Source organism: Varroa destructor, unplaced genomic scaffold, assembly GCF_002443255.2.
Source record: "Varroa destructor unplaced genomic scaffold, Vdes_3.0 BEIS01000004.1, whole genome shotgun sequence".
Classification (NCBI taxonomy): Eukaryota; Metazoa; Arthropoda; class Arachnida; order Mesostigmata; family Varroidae; genus Varroa; species Varroa destructor.
Genome location: NW_019211457.1, coordinates 13,485,417 through 13,509,128, shown reverse-complemented (window position 1 = coordinate 13,509,128; position 23,712 = coordinate 13,485,417). Strand labels below are relative to the sequence as shown.

Sequence of the window (23,712 nt, the reverse complement as noted above, 5' to 3'; positions counted from 1 at the left end):
TTGGCAATAATTCATTTGGGGATAAAAAAAAAAAGACGACGCTGTTAAAAAAACGCAAAAGCTGCTTGCAACCGAATAGTATACCATATAAAAATTTTTCTTTATTTATACAACGTTTATGGTATTTATGCGTCGTTGGTGGTACTTAAATTAGCTATTTCTGGTCTTTGTTTAAGTAGACCTATCGTTATATATAATATGATCAAGCTTCCTTACGTTCAGAATTCACCAATCGCCAGCTTTTCAGCATAAAAAAGCCAGCTAGTGCCGAGGTAAAAAAATATAGGAGAAGCACACAAAGATATTTGTGCAAAGCAATGGTTGTGTCAGTACAATTAATTAAAGACATTAGAAAGTGAAAAAGCAATCACTCTATAATTATAATAATAGATCCTTAAAAAAACTGATGGCCACTTTTCAAGTTCATGTGATTTGGGGCTTCCTAAAGGGCAACTGATGGGCGCATATCCCACTATCGATTTATTTCGAAAAACCATAGATGGAGTAATCGCATATGGAAATGCAAATAATTTGTGTATGGCTGCCTAGAAACCGCCATAGCGCTGAGAGAAGTGTGTGAAAAATCAAGGAAAAGAAGCTTTAGCACGTATTGAAGGCTAATTATACTAGCCAAGCTATTTAAGAATTATTCAGTTTTAAGGTCTGCTAAACACGAAAATTTCATCGACTCTTCATTTCAAAATACGCATTCTCAGGCTCTCTTCTAGATACTACTCTGCAGTTCTGGCTACGCTAGTCTTTATGATCACTTAATTATTATTTTTATCACAAGTATGAAATCGTCTATTGATAACAAATAGTGGCTGATAAACTGTGAACGCTATACCTAAACACTTGCTGCCAGCTATATCAGGCTGCTTTAGCGACACAGAGCTTTATCAGGCCTATGTGTCCAGCCAATGGTATTTTTGTCGTAAAGAGGAGATTGCAAGCACTCCATTTACGATCATTTTTCCTTTCGCTTTACGACTACTGGGACAGCATATACGCGAAAGGCATATTCACGTACCGGTTGCCATGTCTAATGCAGGACATTTAATTGAGTTTGTGACCGGTCAAATAGCAAGGGCTAGTTAAGCAGAGAAGTCCTGAAACGACAAGTTCAAAGCAGTTGAACGTGTTCACAGACAGACTGTAAGTAAATAACCGGAATGATAGATTATGCCATAAAGAAATCTGAATTTGCAGCTACGAAGTTTCCACCGACGAGTTCGATTCAGTAGAATCGCTGCTAAACAACTGAAACATTCGTTATGGTAGTGACGGACAAGTTATATTTGGTTACAGTATCTTTGCTCAAAGAAATAATTTTTTTATGCATTGTTACCCGAGTCCAAACAGCACTAAGTACGCTGTGCTTATTTATGAAGTACGTAATGAAGCCCGTCAACCCGTCCTAAACTTCCGCGCTTTCTGAATTTTTGTAGAGGTAGTGACGTTTGATTCAAGCTCATCCAGTTAAAAAATGGCGTAGTATACAGTTGAAAAAATGACACCCGGTAACTATTCACAACTTTAGCGACCTTTGTGTCATTACAGAGGACCCGAGCAATTCTATGTACTGGTTATTCAGTCAGAAATAACTTACGGATTTGGAACTTTTCCAGAGAATGCAATATCACAGTTCAAGCGGAAATTGTCTATATAAGAAAAATTACTTTCTTATTCACATAATTTATTCAATATTGCGTAATACTTTTTTCGTTGAAGGGTCTTGAAGCAACGACCCTTCTTTCCGACTTCTGCCATGGCGGGACATTGCAGTGTGCTAATTGCTCGTTGAGATCGAAATGTTTGTGGATACTCCTGTGCTAAGTACAAAGCTTATCTGATGTTTATTGAAGAGTATTCACTTGTAAAGTTTCGTTGGATGGTATGTACATTAAAACATATAAGGTACACGTTACATTCCGTTCCAAAGTGAAGAATCTAATAGATGATTGCTCGGTATTTGCATGTTCGCTTCGTTTTCTTAAACATATGCCAAGGATATCACATTTGCGACGTATTGCGCGCTTAGTACATAAATAACTTATTAAGATCAATGCACCGATCTCACCTTGCGGGATAAATCGTAGATTTAGAAGCGCTTTTTTACTACAATTTGTCAAGGTTTGATGCTTTGATTTCGTCGTGACCCAGACCGAATATTAGCTCTGTGCTCTTTTTAATATCATTGATTACGTACTAGGATTTATTCTAGTCCGAACTATGTGCCCTAAGTTGTCTTATCATATAAAATTATAATCAGTTATACGGCACCAGTCCGTCTTCTATGTAGGCAGACGCTTTGGCACATGCTAAGCTCGCGCTTCCTTCGGGTGTAGAGTTACTACATTCATTCATTGTTTTTGATATATTTTAATCATTACGTACGGCTGAGTAGTTACAGATCTTTGCTGTCTCCGTTGAAACATTCGTTTCCTGGCAACTTCTTATGTCGATGCTTTTTTCGGCGTTTGGCCAGCCAGCCAGTCAGCCATCCACCTTTAAGACTCGAACAAGGTGCAGTTGTTGGCGGAATGTTTTCTATTCAGAAGTCCCTACAAGACGATATGTCGACAATCTACCTTACACCTATCTTTCGTAAAGGAGCGCACGGCGTGAAGTACTACCTCTGTTTGCATCATTATGTATAACGCAGTGGAGAGTCGGTTTGCCTATAGGAGCTAGGCACTTGCGACATATCGTCGAACGTCAAAACCTTCTGAAGATAAAACCCGTCGAAGGAGAGTGTTAAGTGGCGATAGAAAGGGCGCTTGTTGTGAATGTCGCTCACATCACGAGATACGTTAACACCTACAACAACGAATTTGGTAGAAGTACTTGTTAAAGACTGCGCAATGATAAGCTGTTCACCAGGAACAACTGGACGTAAATCCTATTTATATAGGGAAAACAATGTTAGGGTTACCTACGACTAATCATTGATTTATATTTACATTTATGGTTATTCTTTATGTTTGCGTTATACGTCATCTGTATCAAATAATACAACCTTGAGCCATGTTAATCTGTAGCTTGGCAGACAGCGTGGCTTCGTCAGTTTAAAAAACATACTCTAAGATGCTGCGATAAGTGTTCTACGCTTGATATTCAATTGTAATGACGTCCCTGTTAAAATCTAAAAAAAAATAAATTTTCAAAAAACGCAATTACGAACATGGAAACTATTTACAAAAAAAAAGAGTGCGCCCTTGATGCGTTAGCGGGGAGTATTATGTAATTAGGTTAATGCTATTTCGATTGCTGTTTTGTTACATCTCTCAGGTACTAATATAGGAAACAATATGCGACAAAGCAATGTCTGAACGCTGGATACGTAGGTAACTTGAACAACGTTGACGACAAGAGAAGCAGCTTCCCTAAATACATTTCATCAGAAACTAGGAACACTTTCAATCAGCGGTCAGTGTATTTAGTTAAATTCTACCAAAAACAAATCGACTTTTCTGTTAAGCCTAATATAGCGACGCACTCTAAACAGTGTACGGAGTAATTGCATGTCGCTAGGATGTGTTTCTTTAGTCAAGACCTGCTTTTAAAAATTGCCACCTCTATCACTCAAAAAGTATCCTCAGGCAAATACCGAGATTTACTTATCCTGGTTACCTTGTCGTAGGATACATATCCTACGACAAGGTAAACACCCACAAAATGATGAAGTCGTTCGCATGGTGGATGATTACAGTAATTTGAATGTCCATATAGGATTGGGAACAACAACTGGAAAATTAATTATGGGTTTAGTAATCACCTTTACTTAATCGGTTTATCAATCCTTTTACATACTGTAAAAGCACCCTCTTGATAAGATATTATTTCTGATATCTCCTAAGTTGTACAAGAATATGTTTGTATTAAGAGTTACTATGCAATAGTAATTGCAGTCTGCTTGATAAAGGGTGAATAAACTTCACTGAACTTTTTTTTCATAAACCAACTTCCTTCATTTGGCGAAAATACCGTATATATGTATACACTTCTACACACACACATATATATATACACATTGCCCTTCCGCTTTTTGTTTTTCTGCACCTATCTTCGGATGTGATATGACCTGTACCTCTGAAACCGCTCTGGTTCTGCGCTATCGTCAGCCATCTGTGCAGAAGCTTGCTTCGCAATAAACTTTTTTCTTCGAGCGATATACCCAGCCCATTTTATACTGTAGTACACCTACATTACGTTTTGTCTTGACTACCACCACCGTGATCTTCCCTGCGTGACGTAAATGAAAAGATATAGCGGCTCGCGTTTTCGCCATATCATTGCTAAGCTAGTTGGTTTTACTCCAACGACAATCTGTGGTCAACCAACAGATAGATGTTCTCGCGCTAAACGAAAACTGCTTCTTGTACTGAAGCCCGTCGTCGTTAGCTCTTTGGCCTCGACATTTGCTTTTGAGCTGTAGTGTCTATGCTCGCTGGGGGGTTAAAAATTTAAAGGGGACGCAGTTGCACCAACGCCATCGTCTTTACCGTTAACCTGTGTACCTGTCCATCCGTTCGTTCATCTGCCACAAACGAAACACCGACGGCGAAACTTCCGTGAACATATAGTCTCTGTCTTTCTATCGAAAGCGGACTGTTTCGCTACGTAGCCCTGTAAAATATCGTACCGGACTCCTCAGCAAAGTTGAGCGTTTTTTGCGGAGCCTCCGTGAGCGCTGTTGGTGCCTTCTTCCTCGCACCGTCTGCTCTACGCAAGAGCACTCGTCTTACAACCGAATATCGCCATATGCAGCTTGCCCTTATCGGTGGTGACACTCAGTCAAGCACGCAGATAGAGCGCTAAGTGGAACCAACGTTGCTGCGCGGCCTACGACTACAACTAACGGATAGACGACGCACACAGTGTGCTCGAATGTTACTGCCGAGGCAGCCATAGTCGCTCACCCTCGCGTATTTGCGGTCTAGATAGCCCGCCATTCGCAGAGAGAATCAGTCGATCAGTTAGTTTCTCATTGTTCGTCACGCGGGCGAAGTGTCCGGTTGGTTGTTGCTGGATGGGAACTTGCGGTGCCGCTGTAGAGTGTTTATATGAGACTATAAAAGACGTGAGACATAGTTGTTTCTTTAGGCGCTTCGAGCGCGCTGACTACTCGACTAGTGATGATCTATCGAAAGTAAGCAGCCCTCACGGTGATTAGGTTAGTGTGCTTGAGGGAAGTAGGTGCCTTTCGGTTAAGTAGTCGTGTCGAAGGCTTTTTTTTTGCGAACGAAATAAATGGAAGGCGAAAAGCAGTGAAGCCCAGAAAGAATGCCCCTATAATAGCGTGTATGGGCAAGAAGTCGTTAAAGAGGAGATCATTAGTGTCTGTTTGTTAATTTTAGAAAAAAATCTGCTTCCGTTGCTAGATTTTGTCAATTAGGGAGGCAGATACGTAGAACGTAGTAGCAGAGCGTAGTTGAATCACATACAAGTGCCACCAAGCTCCGCTTGCCCCTGCTATAACAACTGTAAAACTTTCGAAATCCGCCCACTGGCTACGTTACTATTTGTCACTTCTGGACCACGCGATTTATCGACCGCCGATGGCTGACTATTTTGAGCTAGGGCCACAGTCGAACAGTTGTGTCATCAATAAAAAAACGTTTTAGAGTTTATTGGCATGCGGCATTCCTTTGTGGGCATGAGTGTCTTAGCATGTGTAATGTTTAAATTTGTTTTTGTCGTGTCAAGGAAAAACATCAATTTTGTTAAGATGAAGAGTTTAAAGAATTAGATTAAATGGCCGTAATTAGAACCGTTTCTCAGAGTTCCTAGAAAGGGTGTGTTGCCAAAAGGCACCGAGTGCTAAGCCAGTAAGTGCTTTTGTGTTTAGGTTTGCCACTCGACCTTTGTACGATCAAAAAAATCAGGTAGTACAGGAGCGATACGCGAAAAAAAGATTCAGTTGAAATAGACTAAGAGAAGGATGAGCAAGCTAGCTGTATATTCATTGGAAATGTGAAGATTATTCGAGAAGGTTAGGATCGTTAGTACCTATTACTATCCATTTGTCTTTTTTCCATTTTTAATGGTTGTCAGTAAGTTTACACGAGCAATTTGTTTAAATATAATTTCTCTGCGTCAACTACGGAGAAGCAATGGTTCGCGAAGCGGAATGTGGAAGTTGATTAAATAAAGCGGAATAGATATTAAAAAAAAGTGTATTGACGTAATAGTGCTTGCCGTGGGAGCTTGTTATCATGATCATGTCAGCTCTTGCTTTAGCCAGTTTTCCAGATTGTAATTTAATCTTGTAAAGGAAGATAAAGAGCTTGTTGCTTGGTGAGCTTCTTCTACGCCCATAAAACGAGTGTCTGGAGTTAGGATTCCGTAAAGTTGTGGCAATCCACCCAACGAGTAATACCCAACGACTGCTGTTTTGTGACTATGGGCACTTCGGGGGAACGGAGTTAAACGCGGTTTGGTTTGTTAGTTCAGTGCTCTATATAATAAATTGACTCACAGTTGACCAAGTAATCCCAAAGCGTTTGGATGGGCTCGGAACTACAAGAAACGTTGTGAACGAGTTATTCACGCCGATGAAAGCTGTGACCGAATTTGGGCATAGTGCAGTGTTGCTGTGCAAAATTATTGACCGAAAAAAATTTACGGTCGCTTCAAATTGTTTTCCCTGATTCGTTTCAGTATTTCTAATGTATTAATTGCACAGCTGCAACAGTATCCACATTTATAATATTATGTAATTAATTTATAAAGGGCTTTAGTGATTGCTTGCATCGTATACGCTTACCGAACTCGATTTCATGCTAATAATTGCTGTATCGCGACGCCTCAAATTTTGTCATGGCAAATGCGTGTCAAAAAAATATTTGCGATACATTATATCAGGGTAAAGTCAAATAGGCTACTTTTCGTAAAAGTATTACAATGATCTTCAGAACATTTATTCTATTATTCGTGCCATCTTAGCTATTTAGCTCGTATGACATCGTCATTTTTCACAATTTCGTGTTACGTTATTTTGTGGTACAGCATATGTCTGTGTAGCCCTGTATACGTGTGGACAAATATAAAATAGTGCTAGAAAGGCTTAGTAAACATTCCAGCAGCTGACTCTTATAGAGACTGACACGAGATTTGCGAGTTAGTATCATGAAACCAAGTGATGGTGCGTGAAAGGCTGCGGAAACTGTACACGGGACGAGTACGTTTAAGCAAAAATTCTTATGTACATCATTATTTATCGGTTTGGGTATCCGTTGCTAGAGATTGGATTTGGTTAAAAAAAAAATAAGCTGACAATAGTAAAACGGGTCTGATGAAAGGTAGATGATCAATGGGAGAACAGTGTCAACATTTACATAAGAATATTCAAAAAATGCGGCGGAAGTTGTGTTCGGCGCGGCACAACATCCCAACTGGATACAGACCTTTTCGGTAAGAGATCCTAATTTTTTAAGTCAAACTGTTTTGTACACATGTTGAGCTAATCATGATCCATGCAACGCTATTCCGAAGTCCAGGCTTAATCGAAAATAGCGAGTTCTTAGAGGAAGTCCTGAACAGGTAGTGCCAATATATAGAAGTTTAGCCAATATTACGCCAATTTTCAGTCGTTTTAAGATTATTTATAAGGAGGAACAGGCGCATATGGTCGAAAAGTTGCTTTGTTACCGAGATCAAAACTAAAATGTTTTAGGTAAATTCAAAGCAACAAAGCGATAAGTGAACGATTTTTTTACGGGAGCTAATGCGTAAACTTAAGAACGAGTCCTTTGCATTGAATTTCTCGACGACATTAGTCTCGCTAAAACGCATTTCTGAACTTTCACTGTGAAAACCTCTCGCTCGTTCGCTTGAAAATATTGCAATTATTATATTTTGATAAAAAAAAACTCTAGTGCTGTTTCCACTCCGACTCCAACCACCGAATACTTGGTCCCGAAACTCGAAGTAAAGTTACGGATTTCATATGACTCGAAATTACCTGTCATTTGACTGCGTACTTTTGCTGCGTAGATTGAAAGGCTTGACGTGGTGACCTGTGTTACTGTATAATCTTATTCGCTATTTGATACAAAAAAGATTCGTCCAGTATTCGAGCCCTTATGAATCACTTCATTTTTGTATGTAAGGTAATTCATCGGATTTACCTTATAGCATAGAAGAATAGAGCAAATTAAGCGTGTTGTCTCGCTGACGTTTTGAAAAGTTTCCTCCCATCTACTCGATGATGGCAGTGCACGACACGATACGAATAAAAATTTGCTAACGATCTTATGCACTTTCTTTGTGTAGTCGATTACGTTCAATAACCGTTATCAGTTGTAGTAAAAATATAATTTTTATAGGATTCAAGTACGAGTAATGAATGATACACTGATAGGGTTAGGCCAGAGACTATCGTGTGCCAATTTACGAAGCAATATATTGATGTAATACTTCAAAAGCCACTTTTCGGCTATACATTGCATATGGTATAATAAGTGAAATAAGTACATTATAATATTCAAATTTATGAAGCACCATAACCAGTCAAAGTTTTAGAATGGCGTCGCCATACATACGACACATTTTTTTTGCGCAGATTAAGATGTTCAAAACAAACGAACCTATGGATCGATCTCTACTAATTACTTTATGAGGTGCGCCTTCCTAACGAAAACAGTTAAGTTTCGAAAACGTTTTTATCGACTCAACTCATATGACTGACAATGCAGATGGGTACATATATCGTATAAAAACAACAAACAGGAGAATGCATCCAGATTCCGTTGTTTTATTAAAAGGGTATATGAATACATTTATTGTTTATCTTATTGGCAAATTAATTTTATCTTATGCTCTCACACGTCAATAACAATGATAATAATATAGTACAGCGTTATAAAAAGAATAGAGATGCCACTTAAGAAACAGAAAAGATATCTAGGCAACACTGTCTACAAAAATGGGTACGAAACTTATATACCATAGAACTGAAACCTATGCACTTAAATGTTGTTGTGTTGATTTCCTGCCTTCCGCAGCCCATACCACTGACTGCTTAGGTAAGCACTAATCATCTACTCTATTTTACGTCGTTCGTGCCCCGTAGCCAAGAGCAGATATTCGGCAACACAGGAGGTACAACGTTTACATAACTACATATTTAACTAATAGTGCTCAAATTCCTGAAGATTCTATTTTTAGACTCCAGAAATCGAGGTATACGCTACGTAAATATAAAAAGCTACCTCGTTTATAACAAAAAAAAAACTTATAACATATCAAACTTACTCATTTCATTACAATAAGATATATCTAAATCGCCACGCAAAGAAGCGTATAAAAATGTTATGTGTTATAGTAATAAATTGTTCTCAGAATTACCTACTTTTTTTCTAGTGGGCGCCGAACACTCTACAGAGCAAAAGGATCCTCAATCTATTTCCGTTTTTAGCAACGAATTGTTTAAATAGTCTCTTCTCCAATGTTTTCATCTGCTATCAAGCTCCTTTCCTCGTTTAAAAGTGTGCGAATAGTCACGGGTGTCCTTTGATTGAGGTTTCGTTTGTCCAGTTTTATCCATTAAAGCCCACCGAATTGCTACATAGCTAGAGAATATTTGGTAGCATCCTTTGAAGCGAGCTATCATAATATCCATCTATATAATTCGCCGGACGTTTATTTACTTAAAAGCTATCGCGATTGAACTTTTTGTTTCGTATTTTAAATAAATTGCAAGTAGTGAATGGTTCGCCAAATGGGCGAAATGAGAATAATTGTAGTACCTCTGTAATCGACATGACCAAGGTCAACTTATCCGATCGACTTTTATTGTGCTGAGAAAAACTGCTCGCCCCACATTGAAATTCATTGTACTGCCTTTGGACAACACTCCTCGTTGTCCATAATAGTTGTTGCTAATTTGCATTTCTGCAAATGTTGCATATAATATATATATATATATATATATATATAATAATGTTGCAAATAATGTTGCATTAATTTACAGTTCTAGCTAAAAATGAAGTGGTTTATACGTCGATAAGGATTTTTTTCTTTCCCGCTATTTTTTAGGATATATAATTAATATTTCAATAATCTTATTTTCGTAATTGTTCCTAACCGTATGCGGCGCAAGATTTGTTTTATGTACTAATCCGACCGCACGGGTTGAGAGTACCGGAAATGGTTATTCTTGTAGGCACAGTCACGCTTACTGCATACCAGCCTGTATTATAGTGATATATAATGGACTATCTATTGTATAATGGATAACATTCAAAGTCAAAATTTAATCGTTTTCTAACGCACATCGATTTCCGCTTTGTCTCCGCCTCGTTTCAGATTCTCGTCAACTCACACCTGTGCCTCTATCGGCTGCGTAGTCGTCCCTCAACTCGTACTTAGTGCATCAACAGCAATTTATTCTATGTTTAGTCTTCGACCTTCAATACTATCCGGTTGAATCCTCCTCTTTTTTAGCCTCTACAGATCAATACTGCTGTATCTCCTAACTTCGACCAAACTCGGATTAATCTCTGACTCACCAGTATACAATTCCCACCATGCTGCCTGATCCAATTCGAAATTTAGCGGGTCCCACTGCGCGCCAGCTCGACGTCGTCGAGCAGACAACCCATCATCTGGTGTCTCTATCCGATCGCGTTGTCGTCAACGGGGGAAGCACGGCGCCTAAAAGCTGTGCCACTACTATAACTACTAACATCACCATCACAACTATTACTAATAGCAGTAGCAGCAGCAGTGTAGACAAAATCGACACGAACGGCGCCCTTCCCAACAACAACAGCAGGACGACGAGCCGTCCCGCCGTTGGCCAGTTGTTGCCTACTTCCACTGCCAGCGATTCAGTGTACTTGGCGACGTTGGGCGCCGCAGCACTGTCAGCATCCGAATGCGAAAACGAACACGCTGCGCGATCGTCGGCAACGACAACAGTGACGGCAGCAGCAGCTGCTGCAGCGGTACTTCCACGCAAATCGACGCAACACAAACAACAGAAACCGCGGTTTTGGCGTCGTCGGCCGGACGCGATGGATTGGGAGGTGGACTACCTCTCCAAGGAGCAACTGACCGGGTTCGATAACTATAAGGTGCGCCATTAGGATGTGATGTTTTTTGGTTTTTCATCAACTATTAGATAACGTGAAAATTAAAGAGTTGTGTTAATGATTCGGATAATCCGGAGGTTGTGTGTACTCCAGAGGATTGAATAGACAACAGCTAGGAATTAAAAAAGTCAGAGAGGACAAGAAAGATAAAGTATTTCAGAGATCACTTACGAGTGATGGAAGAGTGAGTGAAATGTCATGTCTCGAGGTGTAATGATGATGATGACAGTAGTGGCGGTAACAGTACTGGAGTGAAAGCTAGTGAGGGCGACTTATATAAAAGTGAGGTTTGACCAAGGAGAATACGGAAGATGATAAGGGGGGGGGGGGGGGGGTACCAGAAATAATCGAAGCGAAAAGCGAAGCATTCCTGTCAGAAAAGTTTTAATGTGTTCGTGAAAACGTCACAGAGGTGTTCACTAGCGCCGAATCTTTGATATGTCAGGGTTTTTGCGTGAGGTGCGGTGTAGGAGGAAGGTGCCTTAAGGTCGATGAAGGAAAGAACGCGCAGATACTGCATAACTTTAGTATTGGCTATGTATAGGTTTCGTGCTGTGGGCAAGGGTTAAGCAGGATAGTTATTTTGGGATACAGGCTTTCTGTACAGTAAATTATGAGCTTACGGCTTGTAGTTTTCATTGGTTACGTTATTGGAATATACGTTTTCATTGTTTATAATAGATATGGAAGAAGAATAGTTTAGCGCATTTTGGGGTACATCGATTTCTTAAAAACATTATTTTTACACACCGCATTTTCTCAAAACCTTGTATTATATACTATGGGAAGCTAAACTTTGAATAGCAGGCGTCCATCGAAACAACTGTACCTAATCGACTGTTTCTAGGGCTGTTCAATTTCAATCCAAAAATGGAATGTGTAGATTTTGCTCTTACGCAATTGTGCGACGTAAACGGGACCATAGTTAGAAGCGCCGAGCATCATTTAGATACAATAGAAAAAGGAGAGAAAGAAAGCAAATTCGTAATACAATGACGTGTGAAATGAATAGAAAAGGCCGAGGAAATTGTACGACAGAAGTGAGCCAATGATGTACATGACGAAAGTGCTTAAGGAGCTTGAAAAGGAGTTGCTGGTGTCGAAAGTTACCAGCTACGTCAGTACATGGCCTGTATAAAGAGTACAAGCTATCGACTAGATAAACCAAGAAACGCTACACTGTAATTTGCTTCCAATATACTGTACTCGCACCCGATAGGTATCCGATGCATGTTGCAGCTTTTTGTCTTTGCGTTGTTATTCTTGACGTGTGGGCACCCAAAAAACGCGAAAAATACTAAATAACGACAACATTATAGCAAAATACCTGCGGAACTTTTATAGCAAAACTTGCTGCTCAAACAGTTTCTACACATTCACAGCTTTTGTATGATAGAATGCACTTTAATATATAATATGCCATGTGTGTGTTATGAAAAGATTGTGGTACTGGAGCATTCTATATCCGTGTAACCTGGCCCAATGAGAATCAGGTTTCATCTCTTCCACGGATTCTATAATACACTAACCATATAGCTTACATTTTGAATGACTACGCAATGAAACGTCTAGTCTTTACTATAATTTCAACTTTTACCATTATATATATATATATATATATATATATATATATATATATATATATATATATAATATAATAAGTTGAAAATAGATTAAAGGGAACAGTTTAATACGTCTTTGACATGAATCATTAAGACAACGTGATTTATTTTTATTATAGGCTACCCGATTTTTAATATTACCGTTGCGCTGTCAACCCAGAAGCCAGCATTTGTGCGTAGGAAAAATGCTAGCCATGCACGATATACCTGACCAGTTGTATATTATGGTAACACATCAAAACAAAGGGACAACACAAATTATGGCATGTAGCGAGTATGAATCACGTTATTTGAATTTAACACCAAGCTCCCATGTATTTGTCACACAGGTTTAACGTTTGACGCCGTGAGTCACTTCGCAATATGCAGTCATCCATTCGTTTAGCAGTTTCGCTTTTCTCAGTATATAGGATGTGCTCGCAATGGCGACACCATCCGTGCCCACCTTGCGCGTGGCCTAACGTGGGTTTTTGACTTTCAAACCGACTCGCTCAGGCCGTTTCGACCCCCCTTTCCCCGTGTGCCTTGTCGGAAGCTTTAATGTCATCAACAGACGGCTGATTTGACATATGTCCGCATGTTTGGCTTGTAACAGCAAATTGATTAATATATCATGAACGCTGTAGCTATCATAAACGGTATAGAAAAGTGGCAAATGAAATAGATACACTAGCATTGTGAATAAATCAGTACATTGCGTGATATGGTGGCAATATTTGAGTCCGGAATGCCTTAGTAGACATATGTCCTTGCCGAGTTTTTAGTTCATAGGCGGGTGTACTAAATCCAATACAAGTACCCATGATGTTGCCAATTTCACTAATGATTTGGAATTTTTAATGTCTGATAATCTATTCTGAGGCCAGTGTAATGTCATTCAATTCTAGCCTATTCCAGTTATGTGCAATATATTGTAGTGGAGAACTTCGTTCAACATTTACGCCCGGAAGGTAAAAATGACTCCATGAATTAATTTTCGCCTGAACAGTCTTCAGAAAGAAATAACAGCAACGATTTTAAAAATTACTTAACAATTAACGAACATGAATTTTTAGGAAAATATTTACACCTTCGGATTATATAGGCCTATTTGCAAAAAGACACTTCAGGTAAATCAAGCCATTTATATGAATTTTATATGCTTAAGCAATGAAGACAGTTGTCTCAGGTCAGGGATGTGCACACATTCATTTTCAGGCGGTGATGTTTTTCATGCGTATTAAATTATGAATGTCTGCAAATTATGTTCGGGCCCTCAACGCAACAGCTATTTGTAGCTGAAATGAGGCTACTTACGCTCAATATATTTCAAATCTGAGCAGAATTTCTAAATTAAACTCTTGATGTGTCATCTTTATTGCATCGAGGTGGCGCAAGTTTTCCATAAAAATTACAGCAAGCTCAGCATTATCGGGACTGAGTGCTTCAACGTCCCTCCGAAAAATTGGAGGGGTTGGTTTGCTGAAGGCTATGGTGATTTTTACTCTGTAACGATAAAGCATTTTTTTGCTAGGCCTTCTTTTAAGAGAACAGCAGGGTTTGTAGCAGGCACCCATAAAGCAAATATTATCATTGCAACCAGTACTTTTTTCGAGGGTACCATAATTAAAAATTTTCAAACATTTTAGGAAAACAAAATCTATCAAATATAGACGGTATTATATGCCTCAGGATGTCAATTACACTTTTTCAACAGCAGGGCTGTGGATAACTAAATTTGTTTTATTTACTACCTACATATAGATCTACCTTAATATTGGGGAATTCCACTACTGGTGTGAAATATTGGAATAAGATACAGTATTTTTTAGTTGACGATCATGGTGAGCTAGCACTGTTTCAACTGCACTAACGTTTATTTTTTGCTGCGGTGTTTCATGTATTTTCTCCGTATGATGACTGGGTGCTGTGTACAAAAGTATTCAGCAATCGACACCTCACCATTGAGCAATTATGTAATGCACCCTTTTTGGAACCAGTGCGTCAAGGTAAGTTGAATCGGTCTTGTCTTGATATTATTATCATTATCATTTTTATTATTAGATGAACATCAAGAGTCAAGCCCAAGTATCTTTTGTTTTGGATAACATTGAACCCATATCTGTAATTAGTCTATAATCATTTTGAATCTCTCATGTGTAATTACATGCTAGTGACACCAAATTACGTTTGTCTACACTACGTACAGTTTCGGTATTGCACCAGTTTCCTCTGCATGCCATAGAGCCGTTATATCTATATTAGGTATTATTACTGTTAGTATTATACCACATTATTAGCACGAACTATATCGTCGCGACTAGTTGTAGACTCCGCGATATTACCTGTACTAAGCGATCATGCTGGCGTTACGACGAATTGCTCCACAAGCCTTACATTGGTTTGTTTCGACTATCACTTACTTTAATGCTTGTACTTTGCTATTTTGACCCACAATCAGATTAGCTGTCGTCAAAGTTACGTACTTACTGGTCATGCACTGAAATTATTTATTTGCGAAATAGTGTTGCCTCTATATTGCGTTTGCCAGAACTAATCTTTGGATGGTCTCAGGCCGACGGGATCCACATTTATGGGTACAGAGTGGAAGTAAGTGTACGTAAATAAATCAATGTGGTCGTGATTTCCAGTCAAATAATCTGCTGCTGAAGATATTAATACGTAATAATAGAGGATGAGGTCCTACTACTGTCGATTAGTTAACTGGCATGTTAGCGAACTCCGACCTTTATAGAGCCTGCCTTCCGCGATAATTTTTATCCGCTGTAGAAAATAATGTTTAAGCTGAAATTGCTAAAGTTTGAAAGCGTCAATTATTGTTTTTCTCTTGCTTTTTCAACCAAGGGGAAACACGTCGTCGTACATAGCGACTAGCAAAGCTAAAATCTAGCGATCCAAACGGCTTACATTAGCCAAGAGTTACAGTAATTCTGTTCTAATTCTACATGTTGATTTCTCTGGTACTCTTTTCGAAGTAGTTTATTAGTAAACTACTTCTAAATACTAAATAAATTTGCAACTATTTACTATATGAGATGGCGTCGATATGTTTGTGCTTTAGAAAACTAGTTGCAGTAATTTCCTCCTAATGGTAGTGTATTAGTTCATCATATCTAATTCAATTGAATCTATCCAGCGCGATACCTCGTAGCTGGAAAAAAATGACGTTTGGACAGGCGTACGCAGCATACCATCGAGTAGCACCAGCCACTAGACGAGTAACTAGTGTCGCGGCGTCCAAATACCTAATATCTGTAGTTTTATGTTAAAATACATATCATAATATTTCACAGATTCACTGTTCGGCATTTTTTCACTACGGAGTCTCTTTTTGTGGCCGCTTTTTCCATTTAAACACGCGTCGTCAGTAACAGAAAGTATACTCAACACGCTAGTGAATTTTTCTGTACATCGATTCGATTGCATAGTCAAGCTGTGAGCGGCAGGTGGCAAGATTCACAAAAGGCCTTTCTTTCACTGTAGGCCAAATTGATTTCCGTCATTGCGAAGAGCCTCGCAAGCCTATAACGTCAATAAAATAATTGTATGTAGTGGCTTAATTGGAGGAATTATGGCTATGTCAGGATAAATCATTGTGACGCGCGTCATAATGTACAATTTGTTTTTAGGTAATTTAATTCTTTTTTGTCTGAAGTCACTATTTACTGTTTGCACGCATGAGTCTGGATTATTCTGCCGGCGAAGCCATGGTTGGACGGTTAAATTGATAAAACCCGTGATCTTTTGCCACTGTTTTTGAATATTCTGTCTGTGTTTGCTCGAAGGTGTCTATTTAATAATTATTATACACAAGGTAGCTTCTTATTTAGATGACATGTAGCGGAACTTTTGAAAGAGAGCAGTCGTGAGATATCTCGTAATGGATTAATATTAAACATTTTATGAGCATTGTTTTCTTTCGTAATAAATCTGCGGGGCATAAACGCATTTGTCTTTTTTTCTCCTTGATTTATGCGCAGCTGTTGTGACCTAAGGGTGGGCTCAACGCAGCAGTTTGCTCAAATGCCTTTACAATGCATAAATTATCTCACTCTGAATAATAAAATGATTTCTCATGTCTTGCAGAACTTTTAGATAGTCAATATTGTAGATCCTTTTTGATAACATTTTACCAGCGGAACATATCTCAAACGGTCTTAGTGGCGTTCTACAAGCAAATTGTGACTTTTACCAGAGTTTTATAACTGGTGGGTTATTTAACCTTAAAATAGCGGGTTTGGGCGAGTACGTACCTTTGAGTGAGAGTATTACAAGTATTACAAGGTGTTGGGCAGGTACGCAAAGCGTCTCAACAATAAGAACCATCCCTTTCAGGGTGCACCGAAAGCAGGTTAATCTCTTATTTCTAATTAGCATATTATATATATACGACATCATATAAATTGCAAGGAAGTTAAGTGGTGCCAAACATTCGACCAGACAAAGTAAATTGAAAGTAAATACTGGAACTAATTGGGGATATTTATCAAGTATATGATACATCGTTGTACAGTTAATGAAAATTTTATAGATAGATCTTGTTCATGTCGTTAAGTACAGTATTTTCATGCATGCACTTCTTCGTAACATATGTTACAAACCTTTGAATGACATCTTTATTTAATTACCATGCTCGCAGAGATCTTTATCGGCAGTATTGCCTTAACTATAAATGAAGCCGTGATCAGAACGCGTGCTATGATTACAGTATTCACGGCCGGATTTATAGTTTTCAGCCATCATTTGACACTACTTACCGTACTGAATTACGTATATCATATACATATCACATGTGTATATCAATTATAAAATTTTGAATCGCTGAGATTCAGCGATTAATTTATTGGACTAATATACACAATACAGCATAAAGGTAGAGATGTCAGAGATTCGCTACTTCTACTACGCTAGTCTATTTATACTACATGTTGATTCCTAAGGCTGTCGATTGTTAATTGCACATTTTGACAGATAAACTGAACATTAGGCTCTACAGATAAATCGTATAAATATCTAAACACGATGTTAAGAGCAGATATCTATGTAGACATGCAGGTATGATTGTACTTATTATCATGGAAAATCAATTAGAAAATTCGCTTTTTTCTTTATTTCAGCTGGTTCCTCGCTCAGTAGCTCCCAACTGTTTGACATTTGGCGGGTTCATGTTGAACGTGCTGAGTCTATGCCTGTTGTCATGGTATGATTTCGACTTTTATGCATCAAGTGACGACCACCCCTCACCTCCGGTACCAAAATGGGTCTGGCTTGTCTGCGCTTTTAATCAATTCATGGCGCACACCCTCGGTAAGTATAGTTTAGCTTGATTTAGGAATCTCAGTTATGGAGCTAATTCGAAGCAAAACTGATGAACTAGAAAATAGTATATTAGTGATGAATGCATCGACGATCATGACGCAATCAAATAAGTAAATAACCCCTGGAGCGCCACGATCGCGGAGAGTTTTCTTACTTGTTTTCCTTAGTTAACATATGAAACGTTGTATCTTAGAGATCTTGTAGATCTGGATTTTCCTAGTAAAGGATCTTAAACCGATACATGTAGTAGATTAAATGACAACGTTATGACTATTTTAATCAAATATTTCTTTCATTTTTCGCTTGCGAATGTCAGATATATACATGTGTTTAGCGTGCAGCTAAGCTTTCGTTCATTAAGGTAGTGGTTGAAAATCGATCACCATAGAATAAATACAGACTGCTCCGAGTACCGCTACTACGACTAATTGCCTAGTAGTTAATTAGTGTTCTATTAGTGCCGGAAGCATTTAGTCTGTGCTTCCTTGGTAGTAGCTGGTCAACAGAGATCAGCGTAACCAATTTAAGCTAGATAGAATATGCTGCAGAGTGAGATGGATCCCTTTTGATGTAGAAGTACTGTAATAAGCAATAAAACGCATCGCGATATATGGGTCTTGTATTAAGCGTTATGGAGCGTTATCCCTATAGCACACAGTTTTGAAATAGTTAGCTGTTTGGTTAATCGACTGTAAAAAATCAGCTTGCAAGTGATTTGCACTGGTCTTCGTAACAATGTGGTTTTTCAGCTTTTAATACTTCTTTTGTATGGATCGTGATCAAAAGGCATGTCGGTATGATTTTCTAGTTACACTGAAATTTACGTTCGTTGCAGACGGCATCGATGGGAAGCACGCCCGCCGGACCGGACTCTGCGGCCCTATGGGAGAGTTGTTCGATCATGGACTTGACTCATGGGCCACACTGTTCATGCCAGTCTGCGTGTACTCAGTCTTCGGCAGACTCAACTTCGCTGTCTCTGCATGGCGGTAAGTGCTGGAGTACAACCAACTGGCTGACCATAGTTTTAGTGCGTAGGTGCTAACCTCATCCAAACTCAGTATGACAATCAGTATTTGGTTTGTTACCCAAACGAAACCTTTTGTAAAATGGTCGTGTATACATACATGTATAACAGAGTTTTTGTTGCTCATGACATATGTCTTTTGAAAATATCAGTTCTAGAAATATCACTTAATTTACTTTGTCATATTCTAAAACTGACTGTTGTACCTCTTGTGCTGTTAGTATACAAAAGTAAACTGTCGATTGCATTCAACTTTGAGCCAAAAATTAAATTTCAGCTGGTCTAAATATAACTATAATATGCTATCCGCTTTTCCGATTCGTCAAAGAGCATCGTCAGTACACTATGAAGTTTATTTCTGTATATGTGTGTGACAACTGTCAAGTAAGAAGTTTTTCCGTTAACAACAAATAGACTTCAATATTGGTCACAGCCAGAGATCGTAAAAAGTATTTTAATTGCATAAGACTAGTTTTCATTTTTGATCAAGAAACGTACTTCTTTCTACATTATGACGTTGTCTGTTTCGAAATATCGTTATGAAAAGTACTTGCTGAATTTTGGAGCATATTCGTAGATACTAATACCAAGATGTCAAAATTTAACCAGTTTTCTATTGATTTGAATCGTCGAATTTTTTTATTGATACAGATACTACTTGATTCTGTGGGATGTGCACTACTGTTTCCTCGCATCGCATTGGGAAAAGTATAATACGGGCATCCTCTTTCTTCCATGGGGTTATGATGTTTCACAAATCGTAAGTTCAGTTTTTGTTCTGTACTTTATTGTGAACAAAGGGCAATTTTATTACCACCAACTGCACTTTGTTAACAATATTAGACCCTTTAATCCGTCATTGCTATTCGCTATTTGTATGATGTATATTAATGTAGCTTAATATCGTTTGTAATTTATACACAGACCGATAATATAAACAATAAGGTATGTATTATATAGAGTACGAATAATTTATAGAAATAAGCTGACATGAATAAAACGATGTAGAGGTGCAGCAACGTTTTATTTTAAAAGATTATTTAAAAAATGTTTTCTTTTTATTTTTTTAACTTAATGTTTAAACAAACACAGCTGGGTATGAATGAATGACCATGTGATATGAATGAAGGTTCTTATTTTTATATCGATTGTTGTCATTTAGTTCCTTACTTGCACCTTCCTGCTGACCTTCGTCTATGGTCACACGTTCTGGAAGTTCACCCTTTTGGGCTATCCCTCCGGATTGTACATGGAAGCCGCACTTCATTTCGGTGCAGCTGGCCTCGGCTTACCTGTGAGCCTGTGGAATATTTACAAAGGTTATCAGGCTAAAACGCTTCGTCACCATTCGTTGTAAGTGTTCCAACGGTAAGATCTACTGTTTATCAAAGTCCAAGTGCGCGGAGTTGTTTTATTGAAAGGAGACCCTAAAAATGCACGGATTGGGCTGATTTTTTCTTTCGGTGGGTCACTACGCATTTATCTTGGAAAGCATGTTTCCACTTGTAGAGTGTAATGTCTACTTGATGCCTATCGATGGAGGCTATAAACTTCTTTCTCATCTTAAAAAATAACACCGCGCCACATGTTTACAAACGCCAAGACAACTACCAGCATCGCCTGCGCGATATATGCTTAAATGCACAAATTTCCATTGCTGTAAAATGGTGTTGCGTGAAAAAGTATGCATCAATGGACGTGCGTAACGTCTGCATATTAACTATACTGTGAGAGAAGCAGTTAGCTTATAGCTTACTAAAATAAAATTAACGATAAAAACGGAAACAAACCTCTATAATCATATACATAACTTACCTTTGCAGGGAGGTTCTCTAGCTCGTTAGCTCCCTATACTGATCGATACTTTTTTACTGTAGTAGCTTATTAGATTGCGTTTTTCGTTGTTCATATTTTCTCTTTTCTTTTAGTAATGTATTTTATATTCAATCGGGCATGCCTATCTTTACATAACGTTCAACGATTATCAGCATTCGAATGAATTTAACCAACGGCTATTGACGTTTAGCTCAAACGTCTGTTGCTATTCTTTAGCCGAAATATGACGATTTTACTAATTTTTTTTCTTAGGTGGGAAGGAATGCGCCCTTTGGTTGCACCAACAATCTTCTTTGCGCTTACAACCATCTGGGTTTTGAACTCGCCAACGAGCATCATTGAGACGCAACCCCGTGTTATGTTTGTGATGATCGGTACACTGTTTTCGAACATCGCCACTCGATTGATCATCAACCAAATGACAACCACAAGGTAATATCTTTATGACAATTAATCTCTGTTTAAATCGGCTATCTTACCATTAATTTAAATTGATTGGTGTAGTCATTACATCTATATGTTTCCTTTATTCATAACATGCAAACTTGAATACGTTAATTATTATTACTATTATAAAGGTGCACGGTGTACTTTATTAAGCTTATAATGCGGTGTGAACACCGTTGTTCGTTCAAATTTTCGGGTTTTGACCCTCTTATCGATACTCTCAAGTTAATGAATCTCGATTCTCCAGCATGAAACAAATCACGTTTACACCTGCTCTTTTGAGAGTAGTACTTCCTTAAGTAAAAATTTCCTCAGTTTTTCGCCCAGTACCGTGGTAATTCAAATAACTTGCTTTCGAACTTATGCCAGCTTACATTTCCGTAAGTTTAGTACATAAACATATTACCACTGCACTTTTACGGAAATCCTCATATTTATTCATCCTATGCTAACAAAAGCATGGAGCATTGAAGCTTTATCTATAGAGTTAATTGGCATCACTCAACATAATTTCTCCTCTCACGTATGTCGTGTTTTTCTTGCCGTTTTTTGGTGCATAGATGCGACCTTTTCAACATAATGCTGGCTTTGGTCCTTGCCACGCTTTTCGCCGTATTTGGATTGCGATGGAACGAGACATATTGTCTATATACCCTCACAGCCGCCGTCCTTGTGGGTCACATCCACTACGCCATCTGTGTTGTGCGTCAGATGTGCGACCACTTCAGAATCAACTGTTTCTCTGTTCAACGACGTGCACCAAAAAAGATAGACTAAAGCTTTTATCAAAGGCTGTCTAACTTGTCCCTTCACTCGCCCCAGTAACGATGAACCCCCACACCGATCAACGTCAAATTCGACGCTCAACCTTGGTGAGCCTTCTTCGCTGCCAACGAAGCCAGTGGAATGTAATAAAGTGAACAACACGCAACTACTGCGCAAACCACAGCACGCTCGTCGAAATTGCGCTGCAAATAACGGGCGACCCTGAATTATTATGTTGAAGAACCAACTTGACGAGAGCAACTTTGCGCGGAAGAGAAGATGCCATGTTTAGGGCTAATATTTGAAGAATGAAAAGGTAAAGAATAAGGCTAACACCAGATAGCTTCGGCGAAGGCGGGTTCTACCAGCTCACTGGGACAAAAAACACGGCCGTGAAGAAAAACAAATTAAAAGTAGTACATACAGACAAGTAAAATGAGAGGGAGAGAGAGATTTTCATGGAAATGTGTGATGAATGGCGAAAATGGAAAAAAGTTGTGTTTTTTTAATATATGCCTGTGGGCGTGAAGTATGCGATAAGAAAATTATCGTAAACAGAAGCTAACATACCGTATGTTTTATATCCATACCGTAACTTTATTGAAACGCGTGAAGCGTGTCTTCTAACCCATCACGACCAAAAAACGTAACTGCGTTGAGCACGTGAAGTCGATTGTGTCAGCACGATATTGATCAGACCATTCTTAAACAGTCACACGGTTTCACGAAAACACAATAGCAAAATAATTATCAGTGAGCGTATGGTGGCATGCTGAGTATGCGCGTAAATATCTTCCATGTTTGTGAGTGAATGGATCTGGATTGGTTAATTTGTGGCTGAATAACAACTAAATAGGTAATGTTATTGTGTCAGGTGAATGAATGTATCTCTGGATTCCAGAAACCCAGTATAAATCGCCTGTCTTGCTATGCTCAATATCTTGCGATAAAAACACCCCAATAGAGTAAGCCAGGTACTTTGGGGAATGGGCTCGATAGAACAAAATGAATAAAGAGTCGCGCTAAGTAAGCTTCGTCGACGAGGTTCCATAAGTGTAACGATATGGAGAGTTGTACGATAGAGTTAAACCATAGCTGTTACGAAACAGCATCAGGGTTGTATCAACTTAGACAGATTGGCAGACACCTGATTTAATCAGAAATACTAATCACTAACAACAGATTATACAAAACAGGACCATACACTAGGAAGTGTTGGGTCCGACATCTACAGACACTGACGCTAAACGTGCTCAGGAAAGATAACAATTCAGTTTTTGCGTCTCAATAAAACAAATTACTAAAGAGCGCGGTAGCGAAAGTCTAAGGCGAGTAGTAAAGCAACAAGAAAACGAGTCGGTATACGTTGAGAACCTATGAAAGGCTCTGCTTGTAAATTCCTACAAATTAAATTGGCGACAATTGCTTGCCTACATTGACAAGCATAAGATGTGTCGTCCCACTGGAGTGTCACATTTTCTAGTCCATTATTATGATGTTACAATGATAATGCTATAATAGATGCCCCTGAGTTACCTAAGAAAGCTTTGTAGTTGAAAAGATTTTTACAATGAAACAGATTAAAATCAACACGTCA

General features: G+C 38.6%; 1 protein-coding gene across 6 annotated transcripts; it reads left to right on the top strand.

Annotated features, from left to right (window-relative positions):
- The first annotated feature begins 998 nt into the window (after positions 1-998).
- On the top strand, positions 999-23,712 carry LOC111248623 (ethanolaminephosphotransferase 1-like). 6 transcript variants are annotated; one of them, XM_022801273.2, is made up of 9 exons: positions 999-1,155; positions 10,312-11,081; positions 14,641-14,709; positions 17,839-18,028; positions 18,876-19,029; positions 19,719-19,827; positions 20,230-20,420; positions 21,156-21,335; positions 21,911-23,712. In XM_022801273.2, the coding sequence occupies exons 2-9, from the start codon at positions 10,533-10,535 to the stop codon at positions 22,125-22,127; spliced, it is 1,659 nt and encodes a 552-aa protein (XP_022657008.1). In that variant the 5' UTR covers positions 999-1,155; positions 10,312-10,532; the 3' UTR covers positions 22,128-23,712. The 6 variants fall into 6 exon arrangements, with proteins under 6 accessions (XP_022657008.1, XP_086843364.1, XP_022657011.1 ...); XM_022801276.2 differs by lacking the exon at positions 999-1,155 and adding an exon at positions 4,686-5,152 and having other exon boundaries at positions 10,450-11,081; XM_022801270.2 differs by lacking the exon at positions 999-1,155 and adding an exon at positions 4,686-5,152.

Excerpts from the sequence above, each read along its gene's own strand:
- LOC111248623 (XM_022801273.2), top strand. The coding sequence starts at position 10,533 with ATGCTGCCTGATCCAATTCGAAATTTAGCGGGTCCCACTGCGCGCCAG. Across the intron at positions 19,828-20,229 it reads GTTATGATGTTTCACAAATC|TTCCTTACTTGCACCTTCCT; the intron begins GTAAGTTCAGTT and ends GTTGTCATTTAG. Across the intron at positions 20,421-21,155 it reads ACGCTTCGTCACCATTCGTT|GTGGGAAGGAATGCGCCCTT; the intron begins GTAAGTGTTCCA and ends TTTTTTTCTTAG.